At 45.8% G+C, this 24547-nt stretch overlaps 1 protein-coding gene across 3 annotated transcripts in view; it reads right to left on the bottom strand.

Annotated features, from left to right (window-relative positions):
- Positions 1-1818, bottom strand: part of SORL1 (sortilin related receptor 1) — a 162333-nt gene extending 160515 nt beyond the window's left edge. The window contains exon 1 of one of the 3 annotated variants that reach the window (XM_082339794.1): positions 1460-1818. In XM_082339794.1, the coding sequence (XP_082195920.1) occupies positions 1460-1735 (276 nt within the window). In that variant the 5' untranslated portion in view covers positions 1736-1818. The remainder of the gene's footprint in view (positions 1-1459) is intronic. The other 2 variants (XM_082339795.1, XM_082339793.1) reach the window with 2 other exon arrangements.
- Positions 1819-24547: the final 22729 nt, after the last annotated feature.

The raw sequence follows: 24547 nt of genomic DNA, 5'->3' as shown, positions 1-24547 counted from the left end.
GGATCTGGACCCACGAGGGAGCCAAACAGGCAGGCCTCAGCAGCCCATGCCCACCAGCAGTTATATGCCCACTGGCACACGCTCTTGCCCAGGAGCTGATGGTGGACGGAAGGCAAATGCTCCCATCCTCTCACCTCCATCCCTATCCCCTCTCTTGCCAATACATTTTACTTTAGAAAAAAGTTATTTAAGAAGCACTGTATAAAGAGAGGGCGACGATTTGATCACTCAAAGGTCACTGAGACAATGCAGACAAAAACTAAAGAGCAGGCAACCCTGCCCCATGTGACCTTGGGCTAGTCACTTCACCTTTCCCAGCTCTGGTGGTCATCAACAAAATGGCACAATAGGGGAGACGGTTTATAACGTTCTTCCTGGCTCCAAGGGTTGAACATTTAACTCTGTATATTTCCTGAAGAAGAAATGGCTAAAGGAAAATCAGTGAAGAGATGCAGAATTCAGACTCATCTTTCCATTTCTACTTTGAAGGGAATATTTTGACTCTAGAAATCATGTAATTGACCACCTCCACTGTTCCCACTTTTTCTCCCCCACCAACCTTCCAGTTTTGCCGATGTCAGTCTCAACCATAGGACTGCGAGTCTCATGAGGCAATAACACGGACAAATTAATTTTGCCAACGCTGATACTAACCCACAAACTCGCTTTGTAATGGCCAGAAGTAAGTCCTGCCATAAAAGTGAAATTCATGTTCCTTATGATCTAATTAAACCCATTGCCTAGATAGAAATAAATCACTTACTGAATAATAATGCCCACCAAATTCTTGCAGTCTTTCAAATTCCCAAGTGTCATGAGGGATATTCCTGTCCAAAATAAAGTCAATATTTTGAAAGGCGGGGAGGGGGAGGGGTGTGGAACGGATAGAACCTCACCCCTCACCACCAAAAAAAAAAAAAAAAATTCAGCCCTTACACACACACACACACACACACACACACACCCCTCTTGCTTTGACTATACCCTAAGAGTAAGCTTTCAGGTTTGCCCACCTTAATTGTGGTTAAAAACGGTAAGTGTGGAAACCCCTCCTCTGACTGTTCTGGGTAAACGTACTGCATCTGCAGGGTGCTCGCCTCGGCTGCTAACTGATGATACACGAAAGAAAGCCCGTCTTTTATCCACACGGAAAATGAAGCTGCACCCCTCCGATACCTGCCGGAAACTCCACCGGTGAGCACACACCCTGGGGAAACAGGCAGTGCACCCCGCGAGTGCCCTGGAATCCGTTTGCTAAAATCGACAGGAAAAAGGAAAGATCAAGGCGATTCAAGTGCTGACGGTTGTACTCCTATGTGAGGAGGGGAAAAAAACAAACGCCAGCCGGGAAGTCCCCAGCGGTGCCTGCACCTGGGAGGCGACAGCCAAGGATGGATGCGGGGGTGAGGCGGCGCAGGGAGAGGAGAGAGCCGGGGGAAGGCGGGGGCCGACCGCTCACCTGTCCGTACACCTGGATAGGCTCGTGCTGCAGGGCAGCGCTCCGTCTCCTCCGGAGCGGCTTCTCGTCCGCCCCCCGGGGCGCCCCGCGCGCCCCACGCCGCAGCTCGAGCGGGTCGCCCCGCACCACGAGGAAGCCCCGATCCTGCGGCCCGGGCGCGCGGCCGCCGGGCAGCGTCTGCGGCCAGACCTCGCCGAGAGCCCCGGGCGGCAGCAGCGCTATAAGGGTGAAGAGGAAGGGGAGTCGCGACTCCCTCCTGCTGCTCCGTGTCGCCATGTTCGGGCGAACGCGACCGCAGGTGGCGCCGCCGCCAGGAGAGAATGTGCAGCGCGAGGCCGGGACGCCGGCCGGGCCGGGGCCGCGCGCGCCGCTCCCGGGGCTCCAGGCCGCCCTGCTGCGCCCGCCGCCGCCGGGTCCCGCTCTGCTCGGCGCGGCCCCGTCACGTGGGAGGCTCGCCGCCGCGGCCCCTTCGCGCACTTTCTTCGCTGCGGCCCCTCCCCCGCGAGGGGATGGGGAAGTCAAGGCAGCGGGCGCGCGGCCCGGTCCCCTGGCGGGCGCTACTCGTCGCCCGTGCGCCCTGCGGCAACCGGGAGTCGCGTGGGGCTCGCCCGTCCTCCCTGCAGTTCTCGCCTCCTCTGCCGGGTCGCGTCGAGGTCGTCCTCAACCGCGGCCAGTCTCCTCTCCCGACCGCACAGCCCCCTGTCCCGCCACACGACCACCTCGGCCGTCCGCTGTCGCATCCCCACCTCTGGGGGAGCGCGGACAGCCAGAGAAAATTAGCTCCGAGAACGCGGCGGGCACGTTAAAGTCCAGATGAACCCGCCCCCATGGTGCAACTCACACAGTTTCAATAACTCTGGGCACCAAAACTACCCTTGATCGAGCTGAACTGCCCCTGCCCGGAGCACAGTAAATATACATCCGGCACAGAGGCAGTAAAAGCAAGGGCACGTCTGACAAGGGACTCGCCACACCTCAACAATCACACAGTTTTACAATGGTCCCTTGCACACACAATACCCGCGCGGGACGCATGGCCCCAGCACAGTGGCTTACTTGTGACCCCCTCCTGGGTGAACGAGCACTGAGCCACCCTACCTCACCCCCAAAACGGGCACGCACACCAGTCCCTTCAGCCCACAGCCAACCCTGCTTGCTGCAAGTCCCCTTCCCAAGGGGGTAAAGCTTGCCACTGGGGGCAGTGGGGGCAGACACCCAAAGAGTGGGGAGGACGCACTTTAAATCAACCCTACATGCAGCTGGAAGATCCAGACCTTCTTTGAAACACAAGGAGATAAAACTGCTGTTGGAACTGCAGAGGCAAACCTAAGGTCAATATTTTTCTGCAGGTTTGTGGGAGCAGCCAAGGCCTGTCCTCTGTTTCATTTTATGTTTCACTGTGCTCTGGACTCAAACCCTGGTTTTTGATAAGACAGAGGAAGCAGGGCTGAAGGAGAGACTACTTCTAGAGTTGCATGCAAGCCCTTGGTTTAGAGGGAGGAGGGGATGGTCATTTCAGTGCCCCCAAAATGCTCCTCGTCCTACCCCTGCCCTCTAGGACTCTCCAGTTAGCTTAGCAGACCCCCTTCCCTTACCTAGCACCACCCCTGGTGACAACCTGACAAAGGAGGGACAGCCTTTCCTTGCCTCCCTAAATCCAGCCTTCTACCACCCTCCCGTACCCCATGCCAGACTTGCTGGGGACCTGGCGTCGCGTTCTGCAGTCCCCTACCTCCTCGCACCCCTGCTTTTCTCCCCCAGCTTTTCTGTCCATCTCACCAAAATCATAGAATCACCCGGTTCTCCCCACTAAGCAAATCACTTATCCTCTGGGAAAGCCACTGAGCCACTGCCAGCTCCCACTCCCCATCTGGACCAGCACTGCCTTGTCAGTATCACCTTACCAGGTGCGGACCACCCTGTGGCCTCCCCAGACCAGCAGCAAAGACACATGGACCCCTATTTAACCCCCAAGGGAAAATGAGGGGAACGTGGCTAGAGTCAGAACACCCTGCAGCTGGTTCAATTATTGTTTATTTCAACATATATTTAATGAGAACCTTTTCTACAAGAGCGAGTGTCAGAGTTCCAGCAGAAAACATGTGTCCCCTAAGAGTGGATTTGAAGATAGGGAGCTGCTTTTCCCACACAAACTGCTGGCTTGAGGTTCAGACGGCAATTTGTAGGGAAGGAGTAGTAGGGCAGGACCAGCTACTTGCTGATTTTGATTTTGATTTGCACCGTGGATACTGGAGAACTGGCAAGAATGCTTAAACATGGTTAATTTACTCCTTGAAAGCCCTCCTCTGTAATCATTATCTACCTTCCAAGCTGTTCTAAGGTGGATAATCAGCAAACCCTGAGACTGTGGGAGCCTCATAACCAAACAATCTCTCCGAGCTTCAGTTTTCTCATCTGCAAAATAAGGATCTTAATTCCTGCCTATCGCACGGAACTGCTGAGAGTATCAGAGGAGAGAATGTATGTAAAATAAAATTACCATGCAAATTGTGAAGGCCCCAGACAGAAGTATTGGACACAGGTGGCATTAGAGACATGGATTCTAGTCCTGCTCTGTAACTAAGTTACTGTGTGATTTTTGCCCTTGATCGTCTGGTCTCTCTGGGCATTGGTTTCTTCCTACGTGAAATAAAAAGAGACTTTGCAGCCCTGACCATTCCCCGCCCCCTTCAGGACCCCCACCTGGGCATGAGATGGGAGCAGCCACAGGCCAGGGCTGAATTGTGCAATTGAGCAGCATGTTCCTCCTACCTTCAAAACCGGATCTGGGTTGTAAACAAGCCGCCACTTCCTCCGTGCCTCCAAAACATCGACACTGGGGTGGGAAGGTAGATCGAGAGAAGGCAGGATCCCCTCCCCCTCCACCCCAACTTGCATGGCCTTGTTCTTTTTTTTTTTTTTTTAATAAATTTATTTTTATTTATTTATTTTTGGCTGCACTGGGTCTTCGTTGCTGTGTGTGGGCCCTCTCTAGTTGTGGAGAGCGGGGGCCGCTCAGCAGTTGTGGAGCAGGGGCTTAGCTGCTCCGCAGCATGTGGGATCTTCCCGGGCCAGGGCCCGAACCCGTGTCCCCCGCATTGGCAGGCAGATTCTTAACCACTGCGCCACCAGGGAAGTCCCCATGGCCTTGTTCTTGATGCTGCCCAACACCAGGAGGAAAATCAAGATGCATGGGAAATTTACACTAGACTTATAACTGTGTAAAAAAATGTCTTGAGCCTAGGGTCAGACTTTAAACTGCCCTCCTCTGTCCTTCTGCCCCATCTAAGACATCCTGAGCTAAAGCTAGAGATGGAGCTAAGGAAAAACCACCCAGAGGTTACCAGTGTCCCACATTTTTAACCAGATGGAGTCACAATTAAAATAGCAACAAGGACAGTCACAAAGAAGAAGGCAGAAGAAAAAATCCCAAAAGCCTAAGTGGACTTCTTTCTGTTCTCTCTCTCTCCCCTCCTGGCCTTCCCTAAAGCTGGCATCTGTCTCCTCACCCTCCCTCCCTGCCCAGCCCCTGGCCTGGCCAAATTCTATGCATCCTTCAGGTTCCAAGAGGCCCCCCTCTGCACCTAGTCTAGGTTACACCACCTTCCTCTAACGCCCTAGGTCCCCTGCAGTCTTTGATACTTTCTCTCTGGTCACATTACTTATTCAACCTCATTTTCCTCGTAAACTACAAGCAGCAAGAGGGCAAAACCAGGTTCAACTTGATCAAAGTCTATGCTTCCAGTGCTCAGCATGACCCTGGCACACAGTGGGTACCCAGTGACGTTTATGGAACATCTGTGTATGAATGAAGGGAGGGCAAGACACCCTATGCCTCGTGGTGAGGGCTGGGGAGTGGTCAAGAGGCAGATGTGCTTGAATCTCAGAGCTTGACCACCATCTGCCCTCCACCACTTCTTTCTCCCAAAGCTGCCCAACCTGAGTCACAACCAGACCTCTGAGTCGCTAAAGCAGAAAAGGAACCGCCTTGCCAATGCTTAGAGTGGCAAACTTTATTCCCTCTTCCACACCATTTTAGCCAAGTAACTACCATTTACCTCGCCAGCCAGCGTGAGCTAGAAATACCCTCCAGCCCCAAAGAAATAACTTCCTCCTGCTGTTGCTAAAAATGCCTCTAATTAAGGCAAAGTCCAGGATAACTGATGAGGTTTAAAATACAGATGCACCCAGAACATAGAACAAGTAGCTTAGATTCTCACTCTTGAATAAATTAAATCCAAAGAGGGGGTTCTGAAAATAGTAGTAACTTACTTTCACACAGCAGTGACTTCTATTTGCATTATAACAGCGTTGTCTAACGGATTTCATCTCACAGCAACCCTTTAGAGGGGACCAAAGCAGGCATTATCAACAGCCCATTTTACAGATTTTGAGAATTAAGGCTCAGAAGGACAGACTTGCCCAGAGTCACGTAGTTTGTAAGGTTTACATTCAAACCGGGGTTCTCTGACTTTTTCTACCACATCTGATATCTCCATTAGAAAGAGAGAAGAGCTGGTGTTTCAAGTCCTGGGTGGGGTGGAGCAGTGAGAACCAGGACTGAAAGGAGAAGACAGTTGCCCAAGTCCTCACCTCTTGCACAGCTCAGCCCTGCCTTAACCCTCCGTAAACTAACACTGTCCACCTGGGCGCCTAGCCGAGGCGCGATGCTCAAGTAGAGAGTAATGTTACAGAGCTCACGAGTTAAATCCTGTTTTCCCTGCTCTGCTGGAAGATAAATGGAATGAGGGACTTGGTTTCAAATTTTCAAAAGAGGGCTTTGGGTTCAAGACCTGTGAAGGAGGGCAGGTTTTAGAGGCTTCCCTCGAGTTCTGGCCTCTAGCTCTCAGAAACTCAACTTCTTGAGCTTCTGTAAGAAGAAAGCATTTAGAACCTTCTCACAAAGCGTGTGAAACGAAAACTTGGAAATTTCCTGATTGTTATGTAGACTCCAGGACAAACCCTCCAGTCGGAAGACAATGGGAAGTTATCCTCTTCCCCAGGAATACAGAATAGGACTCACCCTCCTGGGGTTGGAGTGAATGGGAGGAACTAAAGCTGGAAATTCTTTGAAAACCCCTGAATAATTACATATCTAAGGCTCATGCAACCTTCCCTTGGAGCCTCTGCAATACAATAACAGGGCGAGCACAGCTTTAGGTGCTAGAGAGCCGAGGTACCACCGAGCCAATAGGAAAGGACTCGGTTTAATTGTGTGACGCTTTAGCTCAACAGATGCCCTGAAGCGGTCCCAGGGCCATCCAGACAAGGGAAAAAGGCAGGCTGTCTGGCCTTTTGGCCCACCTCTCATTCTAATAGGGACATAGGATCCCCAGAAATCCTCCTTCCATTTTCCTGCACCAGTCGAAATGAGATAAAAATGCCCCCCACCCCAGTCATCGCTCACTCTTCAAGTAAAAAGTCACTTCTTGATTCTGCCCAGATTCCCCTCAATCACCCCAAAGCCCTGCTACCTTGATTTATGCCTCTCTTGAGATGTTGATAATTTCTACCTTTCATTACAGCAGCTATCTTGGTACTTAAACTTCCTTTTCTAAATTATAGTTGTGTCTTTTGACCTATTCTCCAGTCTTGCACTTAATAGATTATATCCTGCTGAGTTGAAACGAACAGCTGGGTGGGGATGAGGTGGCATTGCCCTCACCCCCGCTACTCACACCCATTGACAGTTGGTTCTGTACGGAAGAACAATTTTGTGTGGTTTTTATTTAATTTTATTTATTTATTTATTTAGGAAGAACAATTCTGAATTAAGTCTCTTGAGAGATGAATTTCCCATCCTAGGGTCCACATCAAAGGATACTGGAAAGATGGCTGAGGGTTCTCTCAGCACCAGGTGAGTCAGCATAGCTGAGAAGTGACTCCTTCCCTTGACATAGTTATACATATGACCTTGTCATTACCTACTGCCCAAGGATGGGGATAATAGAGTATAAATGTCTGTAAAAATCCAGCCACCACTCCCAAGGAACTTGAAGAAAGCAAAGACACAAATAGCAGAAATGTGTGAAAACAGCGTTAAATTAATTAAACAAGGAGGCCATTAGGCTGAAGTGGCTCTAATGCTTTGGTCTAATGCTTTAGACCAAAGCCTAAGCCTGTACATGCCTTGAGGTTAAAAAATGGAAACCTAGGGACAACCAATCACGAACAGCTGACTAAGCTTTAGGCTATAGCCAATCAATAATTTCCTTTCTTTGCTTCCTCACCTTCTCTATATGTCTTTCCAGGCTCCTGTGACGGAGCTCTCCTAACCGTTTCCAGTTGGGCGCTGGCTGATTTGAATCAAATTTTGCTCAAATAAACTCTTAAAATGTGTCACATGCCCCAGTTTATCATTTAATAAGAGAAAGAGCTCGGTTTTGAAGACAAAGATGATCGATGGATTTGGGGAGAGTGAACTGGGGAGAACTTTCTAGAGAACCAGACCTTTGGAGCCCTGGTCTCTAGTGTGTGTCTGCGGGTGGGGTGTGGAGAGGGAGAAGGCTGAAATTGCTGTGTCCAGGAGAAACAGGAGGTTATTTTATGTGCCTGAGGGGAATGAGGAAGAGCTTCAAAATAAAAGGATGATGGCAAGGGAGGGTATGGGAGCAAACAGGTAGGGTGGTGCCTGCTGTCAGAGGCTGTGAAGGCAAAGGTCAGAGAAACCAAGGAAAGCCCCATCTAACTGTGTCGGGACTATGGTCCAGGGGATTTACGGATGGGCGGCTGTTTCACCAGGACCATAACCTATGCTCCACAATCACCGCTTTGTATACTTCCTGCTACCGGGAGGCACCTGTTTATCACACGTGGGATCCTTCGTGGGGCACCGCGGATCATACCTCTCACTGTCTGCCATCTCGAAATCCATCACACTGGAGATTTTACATGGTGTCATCACCTGAGTTAGCACCTGTAAAAATGATCACTCCCATTGGACTTAAAACTGCAAGCGCTTTTAATGAGGCCCTGGATAAAGGAATACATTTTCTCAGAGCCCTTAAACAAATTCTAATAAATCCTCCACACCAAATAAATGACTGAAACGGTGATTAGGGTTTGGAGGCATACCATATGCATCCACTCAGAGGCAAATACGTTCTCATCTGAGGTTTGACCCAATGCCAGAGTTAGTCCAGCCACCCAAGCTGAGCGCTAAGCGAAAAATCCTTTCCCTTTCAGTGGTTATTTCAACAAGAACTTCAATGCCAAATTAGCAGTGGATTTTGTGTATGAATTTTCTTTGCATTCTAACATTATGTAAATGAAAAACTCAACGAAGTGCAAATTAAGACTATTCTTAATTCTAAAAGGCTGCTATTCTGTGATAATGACGCCATGGAATATTTCACTGTCTGCCAAGCATGGTGTGTGCTCCCTGCTCCCCCATCTGCCTTATTTGCCTCCCAGCAGGGGGGCACCCACTGTGTCCTCAGTTTTTTCTGCCCACTAAAGTCAGATCTGGGGGACTTCCCTGGTGGTCCAATGGTTAAGACTCTGCACTCCCAGTGCAGGGGGCCCAGGTTCGATCCCTGGTCGGGGAACTAAGATCCCGCATACCACAACTACCGAGCCCAAGTGCCACAACTAGAGAAGCCTGCCCGCCACAGCGAAGACTCAGCACAGCCAAAATAAATAAATAAAATAAAGTAAAATAAAATAAAAAATAAAGTCAGATCTGGCCCTCTGTCCCCCTTCCTCCTCATGGTCTAATCTTGCCAAGATCATTTAATCACATAAACGGAACAAGAGGTTGACATGGGAGCAGTGTGGAGAGACTAGAGGCCTGAGTTTAGACAGTAGGGAGGCAGCTCACCTGGGTTTATACCCCAGCTCTGCTGTGCACCTGCTGGATCTTCTCAGGTACCTTCTCAGAGCCTAACTTTCTTCATCTGTAAATGAGTTGCCTACCTCTGCAGGTTTAAAGGATTAAGTGAGATTGTATATGTCAAGGTTTCATGGTACATAAAACTTGCTCACTAAATGATACCTACGGTTATTATGGAAAATTCAGATGAGAGATTGTTGCTAAATCAGTTGGCCAGTCAGCAATTGTCAGGGTTTTATTCAGGTTTGTCTGTGTCCCATCCACCCAGGGACATGTGGCAAAACAAGCAAGTCCCACATCCGGTTCAGCCATACGCACAAGCATTTCTTAGCAAACAGGCACAGAGGCCTTCCTGCAGCCTGTTCCTGGAGGCTCAGGACGAGCCCTGCTCTCACCCCCCATGCCCCTTGCAGGAAAACAGGGACCCTAGGAAGATGTCGCAGTGTTCTGAGGCCAGGGATCCACCAAACTCCTGGTCAAATCAGTCAACAGAGTTTCCCATTAAGCAGAGGCACAAGAGACCAGATGAATGCCACCTGGTAATAAGCACAGCTCTGGAGGAGGAGTTGGCCTGCCATTTGCTGGATTCTTACAGCTTGTCCACTCAAGCCCATTCGAGACAACCACGTTTCTTAAGCAGCATCAATTTCACCAATGAAAAATTATTCCTAGTATCTCTTATGCTAATTCCTGCATCTTCGGATTCAGGTTGAGATCATGATGCTGCAAGTTCTGGGTGGAGGGAGTCACCTCTGCAGCGTGCATTCACATGCAGACCCCACTTAGGGTGTAGATTCCTGACTAGGACCCTTTAAATGTTAACTGTATGCCCCTGGCAGGGATTAAAGTTAATTTATACACTCATACATGACACTGTTTATATTAAAGTAGTTAAAAGTCAATTACAGACAATAGAGCAACTATGAATAAGCAAAAGCTTCCATCAGCAACAGAATAGGAGACAGATGTAAACTATTGTGATTGATAATAAGAAATAACTATGTGGTCTTCATCCCATTTCTAACACAGAGCTTCTAAAACCCTTGCTCCTAAGCGATAGGCTCAATAAAGTTGTCTTTTGTTATTCATAACAAGCCCCCTTCAGCTGCACCAGAGTTTATGAGGTGACTTTTGGAAAGCCCCTAAGGCTGGGGGCTGCTTTCCAGGGGAACCAACCTAGATTAGAGGGTTGGAACTATCAATCCCACCTCCCTGCCCCAATCTCTGGGGAGGGAAGAGGCGCTGGAGGTTAAATCAACTGTGGATGGCCAATGATTTAATCAATCATGCCTGTGTAATGAAGCCTCCAGAAAAACCCAGAAGGATGGGGTTCAGGCAGCTTCTAAGTTGGGGCACACGTAGAGATGTGGGTGTACCTAAAGAGGACATGAAATCTCCGTGCCCTTTCCCCACGCACTGCCCTAAGCATCTCTTCCATGGCCTGTTCCTGAGTTATATCCTTTTGTGATAAACTGGTAATCTAGTAAGTAAAATGTTTTCCTGAGTTCCCTGAGCCAATTAATCAATTTGTTTCATTTGTGTAGCAAAATTAACCAGACTTGAGGAGGGGGTTGTGGGAACCTCCAATCTACAGCCAGTTGGTCAGAAGCACACGTGACAACCTGGATTTGGGCTTGGCATCTGAAGTGGAGGAGGGCAGTCCGAACCCTGAACCTGGGGATCTGATGTGATCTCCAAGTAGACAGTGTCAAAATTGAGTTAAATTGTAGGACACCCAGCTGGTGTCACAGAATTGCTCAGTGTGTGGAAAACCCATGTATCTGGTATCAGAAGTGAAGGAGTATTGTAGCCGAGTGTGGAGTATAAAGTAACACACACAGGGAGAATGTTTTTCCTTTAGAGCCACGGATTCTCCTTCGGTGGGAATGCTCATGCCTGTCGTTTATTTAAGTCTCCAGCCTGAACAGTGAGATATTCAGTGTCATTTGGGCAGCACCCTAGGATAGTCATTTGCCCTGATCAGGAAGGCATGCCTCTGGGGTGGTCGGCTAGGCTCTCATCAGAAAGCCCACACTCCAGAGGCAGCTATTACAAGTGTTTTGGTTATTCTACTCTCAATCAATACACGTGATTTTCTTTTTTACTAACTAGCATAACAAATGTTAAAAATATTTTTTCATTAGTGGCTTGTTAATGAGCTTAATGAGTATTTGAAATGGGTTCCTGGTAGTGAATTCAGAAGTATTTAAGGCATATGGCTCGTCCAAAAGATTTCATAGACACATCCATTCATTGCGTGAACAGGTGTAAGAATATAACAAGTGCTCCAGCCTCAGAGCTGGCAGATTCTTGTTCTCTGACTCATCCTGTGTGCTTGGTCTGAGGATTCTGGTTGCCTGTTACCAACGTCTAGTAAAGCACATTCAAGTAAAGTGGGACGAGAGTACCTAAAAAGAGATGTCTCTTAACGTGCCCTGTTACTCACAGATGCGTAATAAATGCCTGCGTGCGTGGCAGAACCAGCTGTGAGATTTCCTGTCGTTAAAACCTGGCAGTGAGGTTATGGGGAGTATATTTGTTTGCTAAGGCTGCCATAACAAAATACCACAGACAAGGTGGCTGAAACAACAGGAATGTACTCTCTCACAGTTCTGGAGGCTGGAAGTGCAAAATCAAGGTGTCAGCAGGGTGAGTTTCTTCCGAGGCCTCTCTCGCTGGCTTGCAGATGACCGTCCTCTCGCTGGGTCCTCTTATGGTCATCCCTCTGTGCATGGCCACCCCTGGGGTCTCTGCCTCTTCTTATAAGGACACCAGTCAGGTTGGATTGGGGCTCACTCTAAAGGCCTCAGGTAACATAATCAGCTCTTCAAAGACCCTATCTCCAAACATAGTTACCTTCCAAGGTGTTGAGGATTAGGATTTCAACATATAAATTGGTGGGTGGACACAACTCTGCCTGTAACAGGGAGTAACTAATCTGTACCTGCTCTAACTTGGTGGCTACCCTTATAGATCAAAAAAGCTAATGACTAAGCATAGCTAAACAGATTGAGACCAGTTTTCCCATGTGGCTCTAGAGTGGCCCTGTTGGGAAGCTAAGCTGAGGTTGGAAGTAGCAGGTCCAAGGTTCTCAGGATCAGTGCATGAGCTGTGACAAAATTTCAGCTGCCTGTCACAGAGACCCAAAACTGATGGTGGCTCACACAAGACTAAAGTGTATTCCTCTCTCTCTTAAACTGGTATCTCAGCCTCGCTTGGCGAAACTGCCAGGTGTTCAGGCTGCTTCTGTCTCATTGCTCTGCCGTCCCTGGGTACCTCCTTCAACTGCATGATCCACGATGGCTCCCAGGCACATCCTCCTTCCAGACAGTGGGGAGGAGAAAGGGCTCAAACCCAAAGTGCACACGTCGCTTCTGCTCACGTCCTCTTGGCCAGAACTTAGTTATATGTCCACACCCACCCACAAGGGATGTTGGGAGGTAGAGGCACTATTTTGAGCATCCCTGTGCCCACTTACAAATCAGGGGTTCTGTTCCTGAGGGGAAAACAATACCCGGGAACAACCAACAGTCACTTCCAAAATTAGAGCGTAGTAATGGAGAGAACACAGCTGAGAATCAGCAGGCAAGCTCCAGTACTGGTACCCTGCTTCTAAAAAACATCAAAATATTTGCGTATTTATTGGCAAATAGTCACTGCTCTAGCCCCTGAGTACCCCCCTCCCACTGCCCCTTACCATCCCAGTCCCCCTCCCCCTCCCCCAGGACACCATGGACTTCCCCTAGGACCCAGTAACTAAAAGATTAATGCGTGGTCCACAGGGGTCTCCCTGACCCTGATCCTGCCCAATGGCTTGTGCCCAACCTGATTGGTTCATGCCCTTGTCTTACTGATTTTTTAATATTTCAAATATAACTTGTGGGAGCAATGTCTGGAAACCAGATTTTATGAAAAAGTTAAAGAACTAGGGATATTTAACCTAAGATAGATTTGGCAGGGGGAACAGCTCAGTCATCATCTTTAAGCATTTATAATAATAGTCACTACCTTCAGATTTTCCTTTAAGTGTCTATTATGTGCCAAGACCTGAACTGGGCTCAGTGCTTTATATGTACTCTTTCAAATTCTCAAAGCAATCCTGTATAGTGGGAATTATTTTCATTTCATTGACAAAGGCACTGAAGATCAGAGACGTTGAGTTACTTGCAGAAGACATACAACCAGAGTCAAGATTCAAACCCCTGGATGTCTGGCTCCAAAGGGGAAGCTTTCTCCCCAGCACCATGTTGCTTTCTCTGTGAAAGAAGAAGTAGCCATATTCACATTTCTTTACAGAGCAGAACTAAGACGTTACAGGAGAGCCAGGAAAGATAAGTTCAAATAAAAATAGAACTTCTAACAATTGAGTTATTAAAAAATGAAATGTACTGGTGAGCTGATAGTATATAGAAATATAAAGGACCTAGAATAGTCAAAGCAATCTTGAAAAAGAACAAATTTGAAGGACTTATACTACATGATTTCAACACTTACTGTAAAGCTATAGTAATTAAGAAAGTGTGGTATTGGCATAAATAGATAAACAGATAGATGGGAAAAAATAGAGAGTCTAGAAACAGAATCATACACATAGAGTCAAATGATTTCTGACAAAGGCAATTCAGTGGGGGAAAAATCATTTTTAAGTGGTACTTGATTAATTCAATATTTATATGAAATCAATGAACCTCAACCCCTACTTCACATCATATACAAAAATTCATTTGAGATGGATCACAAACCTAAATGTAAAAACTAAACTATCAACCTTCCAGAAGAAAATATGGGAGAATATATATGCAAAGACTTGGGTGGGAAAAGATTTCTTAGGCCATGTAAAAACATAACAATAAAAGAAAAAATTGATTCGATGTACCTTATTAAAATTAAAATTTCTAATCATCAAAAAGCATTGTTAATAAAATGAACAGGCAAGCTACAGACAGAGATATGTCTCTGACAAAGGACTCATAAACAGAATATACAAAGAACTCCTATAAATCAACAATAAGAAGACAAACAATATTTTTAAATGGGCAAAAAACTTGGACTAACGCTTCACAAAAAAGAATGTGTGTGTGGCCAATAAGCACATAAAAACGATTCTGAGCATCATTGTTCAACAGGGAAATGCAAATTAAAACCACAAAGCGATACCACTACACACCCACTGGAAGGGTTAAAATTGTTAAATTCTAACAATACCAAATGCTAGAGAAGCTGTGGAACAACTGGATCTCTTGTACGTTGATGGTGAAAGGATAAAATGGTACAGCCACTTTGGAAAACTGGCATTTTCTTATAAATATTCACCTCTCGTGATCCAGGAATTCCAAAAGAAATGAAATCATATGTCTACTAAAAAATTGTGTAAGAACGTTAATTGTGGCTTTATTTCTAATAGCCAGACCTTGGAAACAATGCAAGTGTTCATCAATAGGAGAGCGGATAAACAAATTGAGGTATATTTGTACAGTGGGATATTGTCCAGCAATAAAAAGGAATAAATTATTAATACATACAGCAACATAGATGAGTCTCAAAAATATTACGTTATGGGAAAAAAGCCAGACATGAAAAGAGTACGTACACTGAATGACTCCATTTATGTGAAGTCCAGGAACAGGCAAAACTCATCTATGGGAATGGAAATCAGAACTGTAGTTACCAGACTTCCCTGGTGGTCCAATGCTCCCACAGCGGGGGGCGTGGGTTCGATCCCTGGTCAGGGAACTAAGAAACTGCATGCTGCACAGGCTAAAAATAAATAAATAAAAGGTTTTCAAAGAGGAAAAAAAAGGACTTCCCTGGTGGCCCAGTGGTTAAGAATCCGCCTGCCAATGCAGAGGACATGGGTTCCAGCCCTGGTCTGGGAAGATCCCACACACCACGGAGCAACTATGCCCGCGTGCCACAACTACTGAAGCCCGCGTGCCTAGAGCCCATGCTCCGCAACAAAAGAAGCCACCACAATGAGAAGCCTGCGCACCTCAACGAAGAGTAGCCTCTGCTCACCGCAACTAGAGAAAGCCCATGGGCAGCAACGAAGACCCAAAGCAGCCAAAAATAAATAAATAAATTAATTAATTAATTTAAAAAAAAGAATTGAGGTTACCTGTGGGAGGGTGTGGAGAGGGAGGGTGGAGGGAGGGTGGTTGGATCATGGGGAGATTTTCTGTGTGATGGCAATTTTCTACATTTTGATTTAGCCATTGGAAACACAGGTATATTTGTCCAGACTCATCAAATTGTACACTTAAGGTCTGTGCATTTTACTGTATGTAATTATACTTCAATTTAAAATAAATTTAAATAAATGAAAGGATGAAATTACTTGCCTCTCCCAGTATTATGCTCCTCGGTATTGGAAGTATTCAAGCTAGAGTAAATGCTTGTCAGAGATACTGTGGAGGGTTCAGATTAAGTCATTTAAGAAAAAATAAACTCAGATTTTTAAGACCTTGGTATACATGATACCGTACTAATCATATATTTTGGAAAAGGCAGTACCTGTGTTTGTCTTCTATTTTCGAGCAGTCAATGTAGATAAGGAAATTTATGTTGCTAAAAACTTTAAAGCACTTTAAAATGTTTTTGTTTCTTTTTCTTTTCTGAAACTCTTCCCCTATCTGGCCTTATCTTTTCTTGCCTCCTGACACCCAAGCCCTTAGCCATGCTATGTTCCTATATCTTACTACCCATGGTGTTTGCACACTTCCTTTGTTAAACATGTTCCCCACCCCCATTTCTCATCAACTTCTGCCTCTCCTTGAAGATTTTATGCAGAAGTCACCGCACCTGTAAGACTTCCCTGTAAAGACCACTCCCCACAGTTTGAGTTCTGTGCCCATGCTAGGTTTACCTGTAACATAGCGTTTACCCCAGGTTAAACGATGCCAAGGTTCCTCCCAGCTCAAAGATTCTAGCTTTTTTTTTTTTTAAATAAATTTATTTATTTATTTATTTTTAATTTATTTTTGGCTGTGTTGGGTCTTCGTTGCTGTGCGTGGGCTCTCTCTAGTTGTGGTGAGCGGGGGCTACTCTTCGATGCGGTGCGCGGGCTTCTCATTGTTGTGGCTTCTCTTGTTGCAGACCATGGGTTCTAGGCCTGCGGGCTTCAGGAGTTGTGGCACGTGGGCTCAGGAGTTGTGGCTTGCGGGCTCTAGAGTGCAGGCTCGGTAGTTGTGGCGCACGGGCTTAGTTGCTCCGCAGCATGTGGGATCTTCCCGGACCAGGGCTTGAACCCATGTCCCCAGCATTGGCAGGCGGATGCTTAACCACTGAGCCATCAGGGAAGTCCCGATTCTAGCTCTTTGAACAAGCAATTCTAGACCTGAATGAAGAGAAACAGTCAAGCCACCAGCAGTAGCATCTTCATGAGGTTCTACAGGAGGTAGACGAATGAAAAAATAGGACCTGGGGACACTTTTCTATGGGAACTACAAGACAATGTTAGATCGGAAACTACAATCTCTGCTGACTGATAAGAGACTTGTAGCTTTGGGGCTGGATATGAAGGAACTAAGCTCTGTGCTTGCACAACAATGGGCCCGCATGGGTGCCATGGGCATGGGGGTTTGAAAGAAAAGGATGACTACAACTCAAGGCTAAATGCAGAAGCTAATGTTTGTGAAGTACCTTCTCTGGTGCCAGATTCTATACTAAACACTTTGTATCCATTAGTCTTATTTAATTCTCATTATAACTCTCTGCAGAGAAGCAAAGTAACGTGCCCAAGATTTCACAGCTAGTAAGTGATAGAACTGGGTCTCATTTCCAGGTATGTTTGACTCCAGAGTCCATGCTCTTAATCATCAGGCTCTCCTGTGTCCCGGGAAAAGAAGTGCCAAAATCATTTTGCCCTGTCTCTTGGCTCTAGGTACCTCAACCAGCCCAAATGACAATCTTCTTTCCCATTATTTTTAGGTTATCTGGGAAGAGGAGTCTACAGCATTCTTGTTCCAGTACTTCTCATGTCTCCAGCCAGGGAGCCCTTCTTTTATGTAATCTGAGTCCCCCCTACTTTCGTTGCATCATTAGTAGATGAGCTGAAGCCTCCATTATACTTATAATTTCAATGGAAGCAGAAGGAGGCAGAAACTGCTGCAGTAAGAACTTTAACTCTTCTTTATCTATTCTATTTGTCTGAGTTTTGTCAGGTTTCTATAGCGGGGTAGTCTAGAGCCATATGAAAGGAGACTGATGAGGGGACATGATAAGACAAGAAGCAAATGTTCATTAAAGAGATGGAGAAATGGATTTATTCTCATCAAGGTGGAAGCACTGGAGCCCATAGAATAGATCTCATAAAGTGAAGCTATGGTCTAGCCAAGGGAAATGCAGGCATACTCTAGTAGGCGTGGGAACCAGGAGCAGGAAACTGTAGCAATGTTATGCTGACATTTTGCAATAGTCTTTCCACCTTGGTCGCTTGGTCTAAATAAACAAAAACCATGTCAAATATATTCAGCACTTACTAGGAACTCATTTCTCCATCCTCACCTCTTCCTTCTCATGATCGCACGTGACCGTAGTAGGGGGAAATCTTTGCTTTCAAAAGAGCGCTGTGTGTACCCAGAATTTGGCTCTTCCTTGCTCAACAGCCTAACCTCAGTCCTCAGAATTGAAACCTAAGACGTCTCAGCCACTGAGCTGGGGAGTGGGAGGTTTTAAAGCTACAATCAAAAAGCTAGTATGGGGCAGAGCCCACATTGAGAACAACATCGCTAACTTAGCAACAGATAGTTGCTTAGTTTTCTCTTTTAATCTCTTCCCATTTTCTTCAACCCAATGTGAGAAATGATACTTGGGACAAGTACAGTTGACCCCTGAACAACACTGAGGTTTGGGAGGCCCACCCTCTGAGCAGGTGAAAATCCTCCTATAACTTAGAGTCAGCTCTCCATCCCCACGGGTCCCCTGTAGTCCATGTTTTGCATCTGCTGATTCAACCAGTGGCAATAGTATTTGCTATTGAAAAAAATCTGCCTTTGAGTGGACCCGTGCCGTTCAAACCCATATTGTTCCAGGGTCCACTGTACGTTTTTATAGAGACCAGAGCAGAGAGGAAGAACCAGTGCATCGAGTATCATCCAGGAAAGCAAAGCTGAGCCAAGCTTTAGAGTGGGGCATCCTGGTGGGGGTGAGCCATATGAGATCAGGTACCATTAAAGGAAAAAAGGATGAGTTATTCATGTGTAATACTTGCCTCAGGTGGTTTCTAAGTAAGGATCAAGAAGGGAAGCTGAGCTGGGCTAACATGTTGACACTTTCCCTCACCCGACGGCTTGAATAAATATACCACCTCCAGCACCTCTTCTGGTTGCCGGTGCAGCAACTACATGTGCTTTGCACAAGTCTGGGAACAGGAGCCAGGTTTTCTGGTTGTTGCTTAAGTTTGTAACCTTTCCAAGCTTACCTCAGGGCAGATATCTGTTGAGCAGACACAATTGTGAAATTTCCCTAGGAAGCCTTTGGCAAGAACAACAAACGGGGCCACCCCAGAGGTCAGATCAAAGTGTAAACACTGAGCTAGGATTTGAGCTCATTGGAGGGACCTTCAGAGCTCTACACCTCATTGTGCCAGCTGACTGGGAAGGACATGAAGGGGACCAAGGTGGGGGGCTGATCCAACTTGCGTCAGAGGCCTTTCTGAATTTAAATGATAGAGAGGGGGATTGAGAGAGGATTACAATCGTCAGAGTGACCAATTAGTTAGGCTGGTACAGGGATCCACACTTGATAGAGATTCTCTAGATCCAGGAGCTGGTTCTTAATCTGGCATGCTAGGAAATTCAGTTTTAACAAAGCACGTGTACCGAATTGGACCAATATCAATTTCCTGGATATGGTCCGTTGACCTTTAGGTCAGTCTCCATCCCTACTCACCGGGCTCAGTGCTCCCAGAGCCTGGCAGTATGGACCACTTCAACAGAACCCCTGACCCTCTGGCTCCCAGTTGTCTTTGGCCAATCGGAAGCGCTGGCAGCAGATCATAGTGTGGTAAAGAAAGGCAGTCAGCGTAGTTATTCCCCCAATTTCCTACCCTCCAGACAGCTGTGGATTAGCCTCGTCCCAGCTCCTGTCAGGCAGCTCTCCTCCATACAAGCCTAGGGAACATAAGAGTTTCCCCATGGTTATTAGCCCAGAATACTGCACTATTCCTTGCAAATTTTCCACACTTTGTAAATCATAGCTTTATTAAACTCTCCTTAAAATACCGAATTGCATGTGTCATCTCAGAACACTTCTGATGTTCAATCAACATCTGTCAAACTGACAGCATAGAAATGAAGATCAAAATAACTGTCCCCAAGGCAAGTTTATATACCGACTATGATTTTATCCTCTAACCTTATGAGTTTGGCTTGTTGCAAAGAGAACTTTCAAAAAGCTCTTCATTTTATCCTGCGTACTATGCCTCCAATTTGAATAAGCTGCCTTCAGATGGATGATAGTACTTGGTAATAATCTTGTTAAATATGTATTAGTGTTAGATATGCTTGCTTTTTAAACTCAATTATGTGAGAATATGAAACTAAGACCGTATGAAAACAGTAAAATGTTAAGAGTAACTGAGTATTAATAGGTATAGTACAGTAATTTAGAACACAGGCTTTAAAGTTAGATATTCAAATCTACCACCTATTAGCTGTGTGGCTTTTGGAAAGTTACTTAACCTCTCTGTTTTGTTTTTTTACCCATAAAATAGTCATAAAAATTGTACTTATTTCTTACGATTGTTGTAAAGTTAAATGAAATAATGTATATAAGGTATGAGTACAGTGAACACTCAAAAATGCTAGCGATTATAATTATTACCATTAGTAAAATGTTGTTAAAATAATGACATGCTAACCTTAAGGTAAATGACCTCATCAGGTTGTTCTGAAGGTTAAATGAGTGAATATTTTTAAAGTGCTTAGAACAGTACCTGGCACATAGAGCTATATGGTGTTAATTAATACATAAATACTATTTAAGTACAAATACCTAGGTATAATCTGATTTCTTTCTCTCTGCCTTTTAATTATTCTCAGTCTCTTCTCAAACTACTTTTGGATTTCCCTCCAGGCTTAAATAGAAAAGAACTGTTTAACTTCATCCTGAAATTTTTCCTGGAGTCAAAAACCTTCTTGAGCACATGCATGGTTGTTTCAAGTTCTGATTTTTTTTTTTTTTTTTTTTGGCCATGCCACGCGGCTTGCGGTATCTCAGTTCCCCAACCAGGGACTGAACCCGGGCCGCATCAGTAAAAGCCCAGAATCCTAACCACTAGGCCACCAGGGAACTCCCCAAGCTCTGATTTTAAGCATCAAGTCAGCTTAGGGTCAAAAGCAATTTTAAGCCAGTTTTCTTGAATATTTTATTCCTCACAATCCTGAAGGAGATCTTAGATAATCTTTTGCCACAATGGTAGAGAAACTGACATTTTTCTTCCCAGTCCAGCCTCTCAGCTTTACCTGCCCCAGAAATAGAACACGTGGTCTGGAAGGAGGGGTCTGGGCCCAAAGCTGTTCAATGTCTGCTTATTCTGGGATTTGGGTCCATTAAAGTAGAGATATATAACTCAGGATAATAAAGGGATAAATGCTTTCTTCATAAAATGAGGCTAGGATTATCGCTCTCCCAGTGTCAAATTTATGATAATAGGTGAATATGCATTTCTTCATGAGAGCAGATGAAGATTTTTATCTTGAATTAGTTCTTGAATCCACGACCTGTGTTTGGTTACAGATGTCCCCAGGAAGAAGGCACCCATAGCCCAGTGTGGAATAGTGCCCTCCTGCTCCCACCCTTCATCCTCAGAACTGATGCTAAGTTGCTTCCTTTCCTGGGGAAGCCAGGGAACCCTAAGTCTGGAACCTTCCCTCCTTGCTTCAGAGCAGTCCTACTGAGGGTACAAGCAAAACCACCCATAGCCGTAAAGACTGACGATGTGAAATTTACTATAATACAAAAAAAGCCTTGAAATTTAACTACTGCTCCTGGGAAGGTAGTGGAATCCAGGAGAAAAGGGGATTGGATGGGGAAGGAAGAGGAGAAAAGCATCAAAGGGTCAAGACTAATAAAAATGAGAGAGAAAGAGGAGAGAGAAAATGAGGTTCAAGGGAATATCCACCAGGGACACCCTCCGAAAGCTTAAGCACTAAGGTCCTACTCTTTGTAGAGAGTTGCTACAGACTGAATGTGTGTTGCAATTCATATATTGAACCCTAATCCCCAGTGTGATGGTATTAGGAGATGAGGCCTTTAGGAGGTGATTATGTCATGAAGGTGATTAGGTCAAGGGTAGAACCCTTGTGAGAGATTAGTACCTTTATAAGAGGCCTCAGAGAGCTCTCTTGCCCCTTTCACCACATGAGGGCACAGTCAGAAGGCAGCGTCTGGAAGCCAGGGAGCTCTCACCAGACACTGAATCTGTTGGGGCCTTGACCTTGGACTTCCTGGCCTCCAGAACTGTGAGAAATAATGTGTGTTGTTTATAAGCCACCCAGTCTATGGGATTCTGTTATAGTTGCCTGATCAGACTAAGACAATTGCACACAGGAGCAAATTAGAATAAGCCCAGTACTTGATCTCCTGCTGTCCCTTGCCCCTGGATGTAAGCCATAGAGCCGTAGAAACTGAAACTACCTTCAGTGTTAAAGGGCACTTACTGGCTTCTTTGTTTTGGCCGTGCCACTCAGCTTGTGGGATCCTAGTTCCCCAACCACGGATGGAACCTGTGCCCCCTGCAGTGGAAGCACGAAGTCCTAACCACTGGTCCACCAGGAAAGTCCCCTTATTGGCTTCTGGCAAAGGAAAATCTCTGTGTTTTCCTCCCCTACTCACCCCTACCACATTTCCGGTCACTGAAAGTGGGAGGTGGTTTTCCCACACCAAGCAATTCTGAGAGCCCAGCTGGGTGTCCTACAATTCAATTTAGTTCTGAACTATCTACCTGGAGATAGCGTTAGATCCCACAGGTTGAGGGCTCATCTCACAAGACCGCACCCCCATCCCTTCAGATGCCCTTGCAAATCCAGGTTATTATCTGTGTTTCTAACCGACTGGCTATAAGTCAGAGGTTCCCATGACCACCTCCTCTGGTTTGTTTAATTTGCTAGAGCAGCTCACAGAACTCAGAAAAACAGTTTACTTGCTAGATTACCGGTTGATTAAAAAGGATGTTAAAGGATACAGATAAACAGCCAGAAGAAGAGATATATAGGGCAACGTACGGAAGGGTACTGAGCACAGGAGCTTCTGTCCCCATGGAGTTTGGGGTACACCACCCTCCAGGCACATTGATGAGTTCTTCCCCAACCCGGAAGCTCTCCAAACTCCATCCTTTTGGGTTCTTATGGGGGCTTCATTACATAGGCATGATTGATTAAATCATTAATTGTTGGTGATTAATTCACTCTCCAGCCTCTCTCCCCTCCCCAGAGATCAGGGGGTTGGAGCTAAAAGTTCCAACCACCTAAAGACATGGTTTGTTCCCCTGGCAACAAACCCCCATCCTTAGGGGCTTTCCAAAATCACCTCATTAACATACACTTAGGCATGGTTGAAAGGAGCTTGTTATAAATGGCAAAATACACCTTTACCTCTCCTATCACTTAAGAAATTCCAAGGATTTTAGGAGCTCTGTGCCAGAAAAGGAAATGAAGACCAATTATATCTTATTATAAATCGCGATACTACACTTCTATAAAAAAGAAGTCCAAGAGGCGATCTAAGTTCAGGTCCAGCTGAACGTAGGGGCTCAAATTACAGCATACGGACTATGGTTTTCACCACCCCTTAGTTCCACAGGCAGCTACTTCTGTTGGGTCCAGGCCAATTTTCTCCAGGTGACAGCGAAGATGATTGCGAGTTTTCCCTGGCTTGTGTCATCCATATGCATAAAAAGAAAAGAGAGTACCTTCTCTCCCTAGCATAACATTCAGTCTGTATCAGCTCCTGAACAGGACCCTGATGAGGTCACATGCTCATTTTTCTCTATCCAGGAGGATGGGGTATTCCGATTGTTTAGCTGGAGACACGTACCCACAATAATCACATAGTGTGATTTCTATGGGCATTTCTCAGAAGGAAAGCTTGGAAGACAGCTATCCACTATAGCCCCTAAGTCCATTTGGCTTGAACATTCTTCTAAACTCTCCAATATAAAGCTGTTTTCACACCCATGGAGTTTAATGTGTATTCAGTTTGGAAAAAAGGAGCACTGCAGGTTTGATGGCATCAAGGACAGGTCAGAGGTCATCCTCTCTGCCCAGTCACCATGAGAACTCTTTGTACATCCTGGTGGACCACTGGTTGATGATGATCATCTAGCGATTACAATCTAGATTTTAAAAACCGGAAGGGTCTGGACTTCCCTGGTGGCTCAGTGGTTAAGAATCCGCCTGCCAATGCAGGGGACATGGGTTCGATCCCTGGTCCGGGAAAATCCCACATGCCGCGGAGCAACTAAGCCCGTGTGCCACAACTACTGAAGCCCGCGTGCCTAGAGCCCTCGCTCCACAACAAGAGAAGCCACAGCAGTGAGAAGCCCGCGCACCGCAACGAAGAGTAGCCCCCGCTCGCCGATACTAGAGAAAGCGCATGCGCAGCAACGAAGACCCAGCGCAGCCAAAAATAAATAAATAAATTTATTTTTTTTAAAAAAAGTAAAAAAGTAAAACTTACTATTAAAAAAAAACAACCAAAACTGGAAGGGTCACTCTGCTGCACCACCTCCCCAACTAACCCCCCCGCCTCCTCAGATAGTAACTAGAGACACACCTGTGAGACAGAAAAAGAAAGTGTCTTGGCACAGATTGGTCATGAACAACAGCCGTATTTATTCTTTCCTACTCTCAGTTCCTTAATCTGCATTTTCTTTCCATTGGGGTAAAGCCAAAAAGACAATGAAAAGAGAACACGGCCATATTATTCATCATTCTTCTGTGATAAATTCATGATTACCCCTTATTTTTCAGTGAGGGTGTTTTCTGACAGTTGACCTTTATAATTCATCTATTAGATAGTTTCAATTCAATGACCAATTTTTAAAAATAACTTTGGCAGGCCCCCTGGAGTTTCAGCCATTTAAACAAAACATAATAGAATTTTCCAAAAAAATAAAAGATGATGCCTTTATACAGCTTCCAAACAGTCCATCTGGAAAACTAGAACTAATAAACTTATGAATGAGATTCTCATTTTCCTGTTCTCAGAATCCCTCCCCCCATTGTTTCATTACTCTTTCAAAACCCTAATACGAAATT

This window comes from Balaenoptera borealis (assembly GCF_965194805.1).
Source record: "Balaenoptera borealis genome assembly, chromosome: 11".
Taxonomy (NCBI): Eukaryota; Metazoa; Chordata; class Mammalia; order Artiodactyla; family Balaenopteridae; genus Balaenoptera; species Balaenoptera borealis.
The sequence above is the reverse complement of the archived record's forward strand: the minus strand, read 5'-3'. Positions and strand labels throughout refer to the sequence as shown.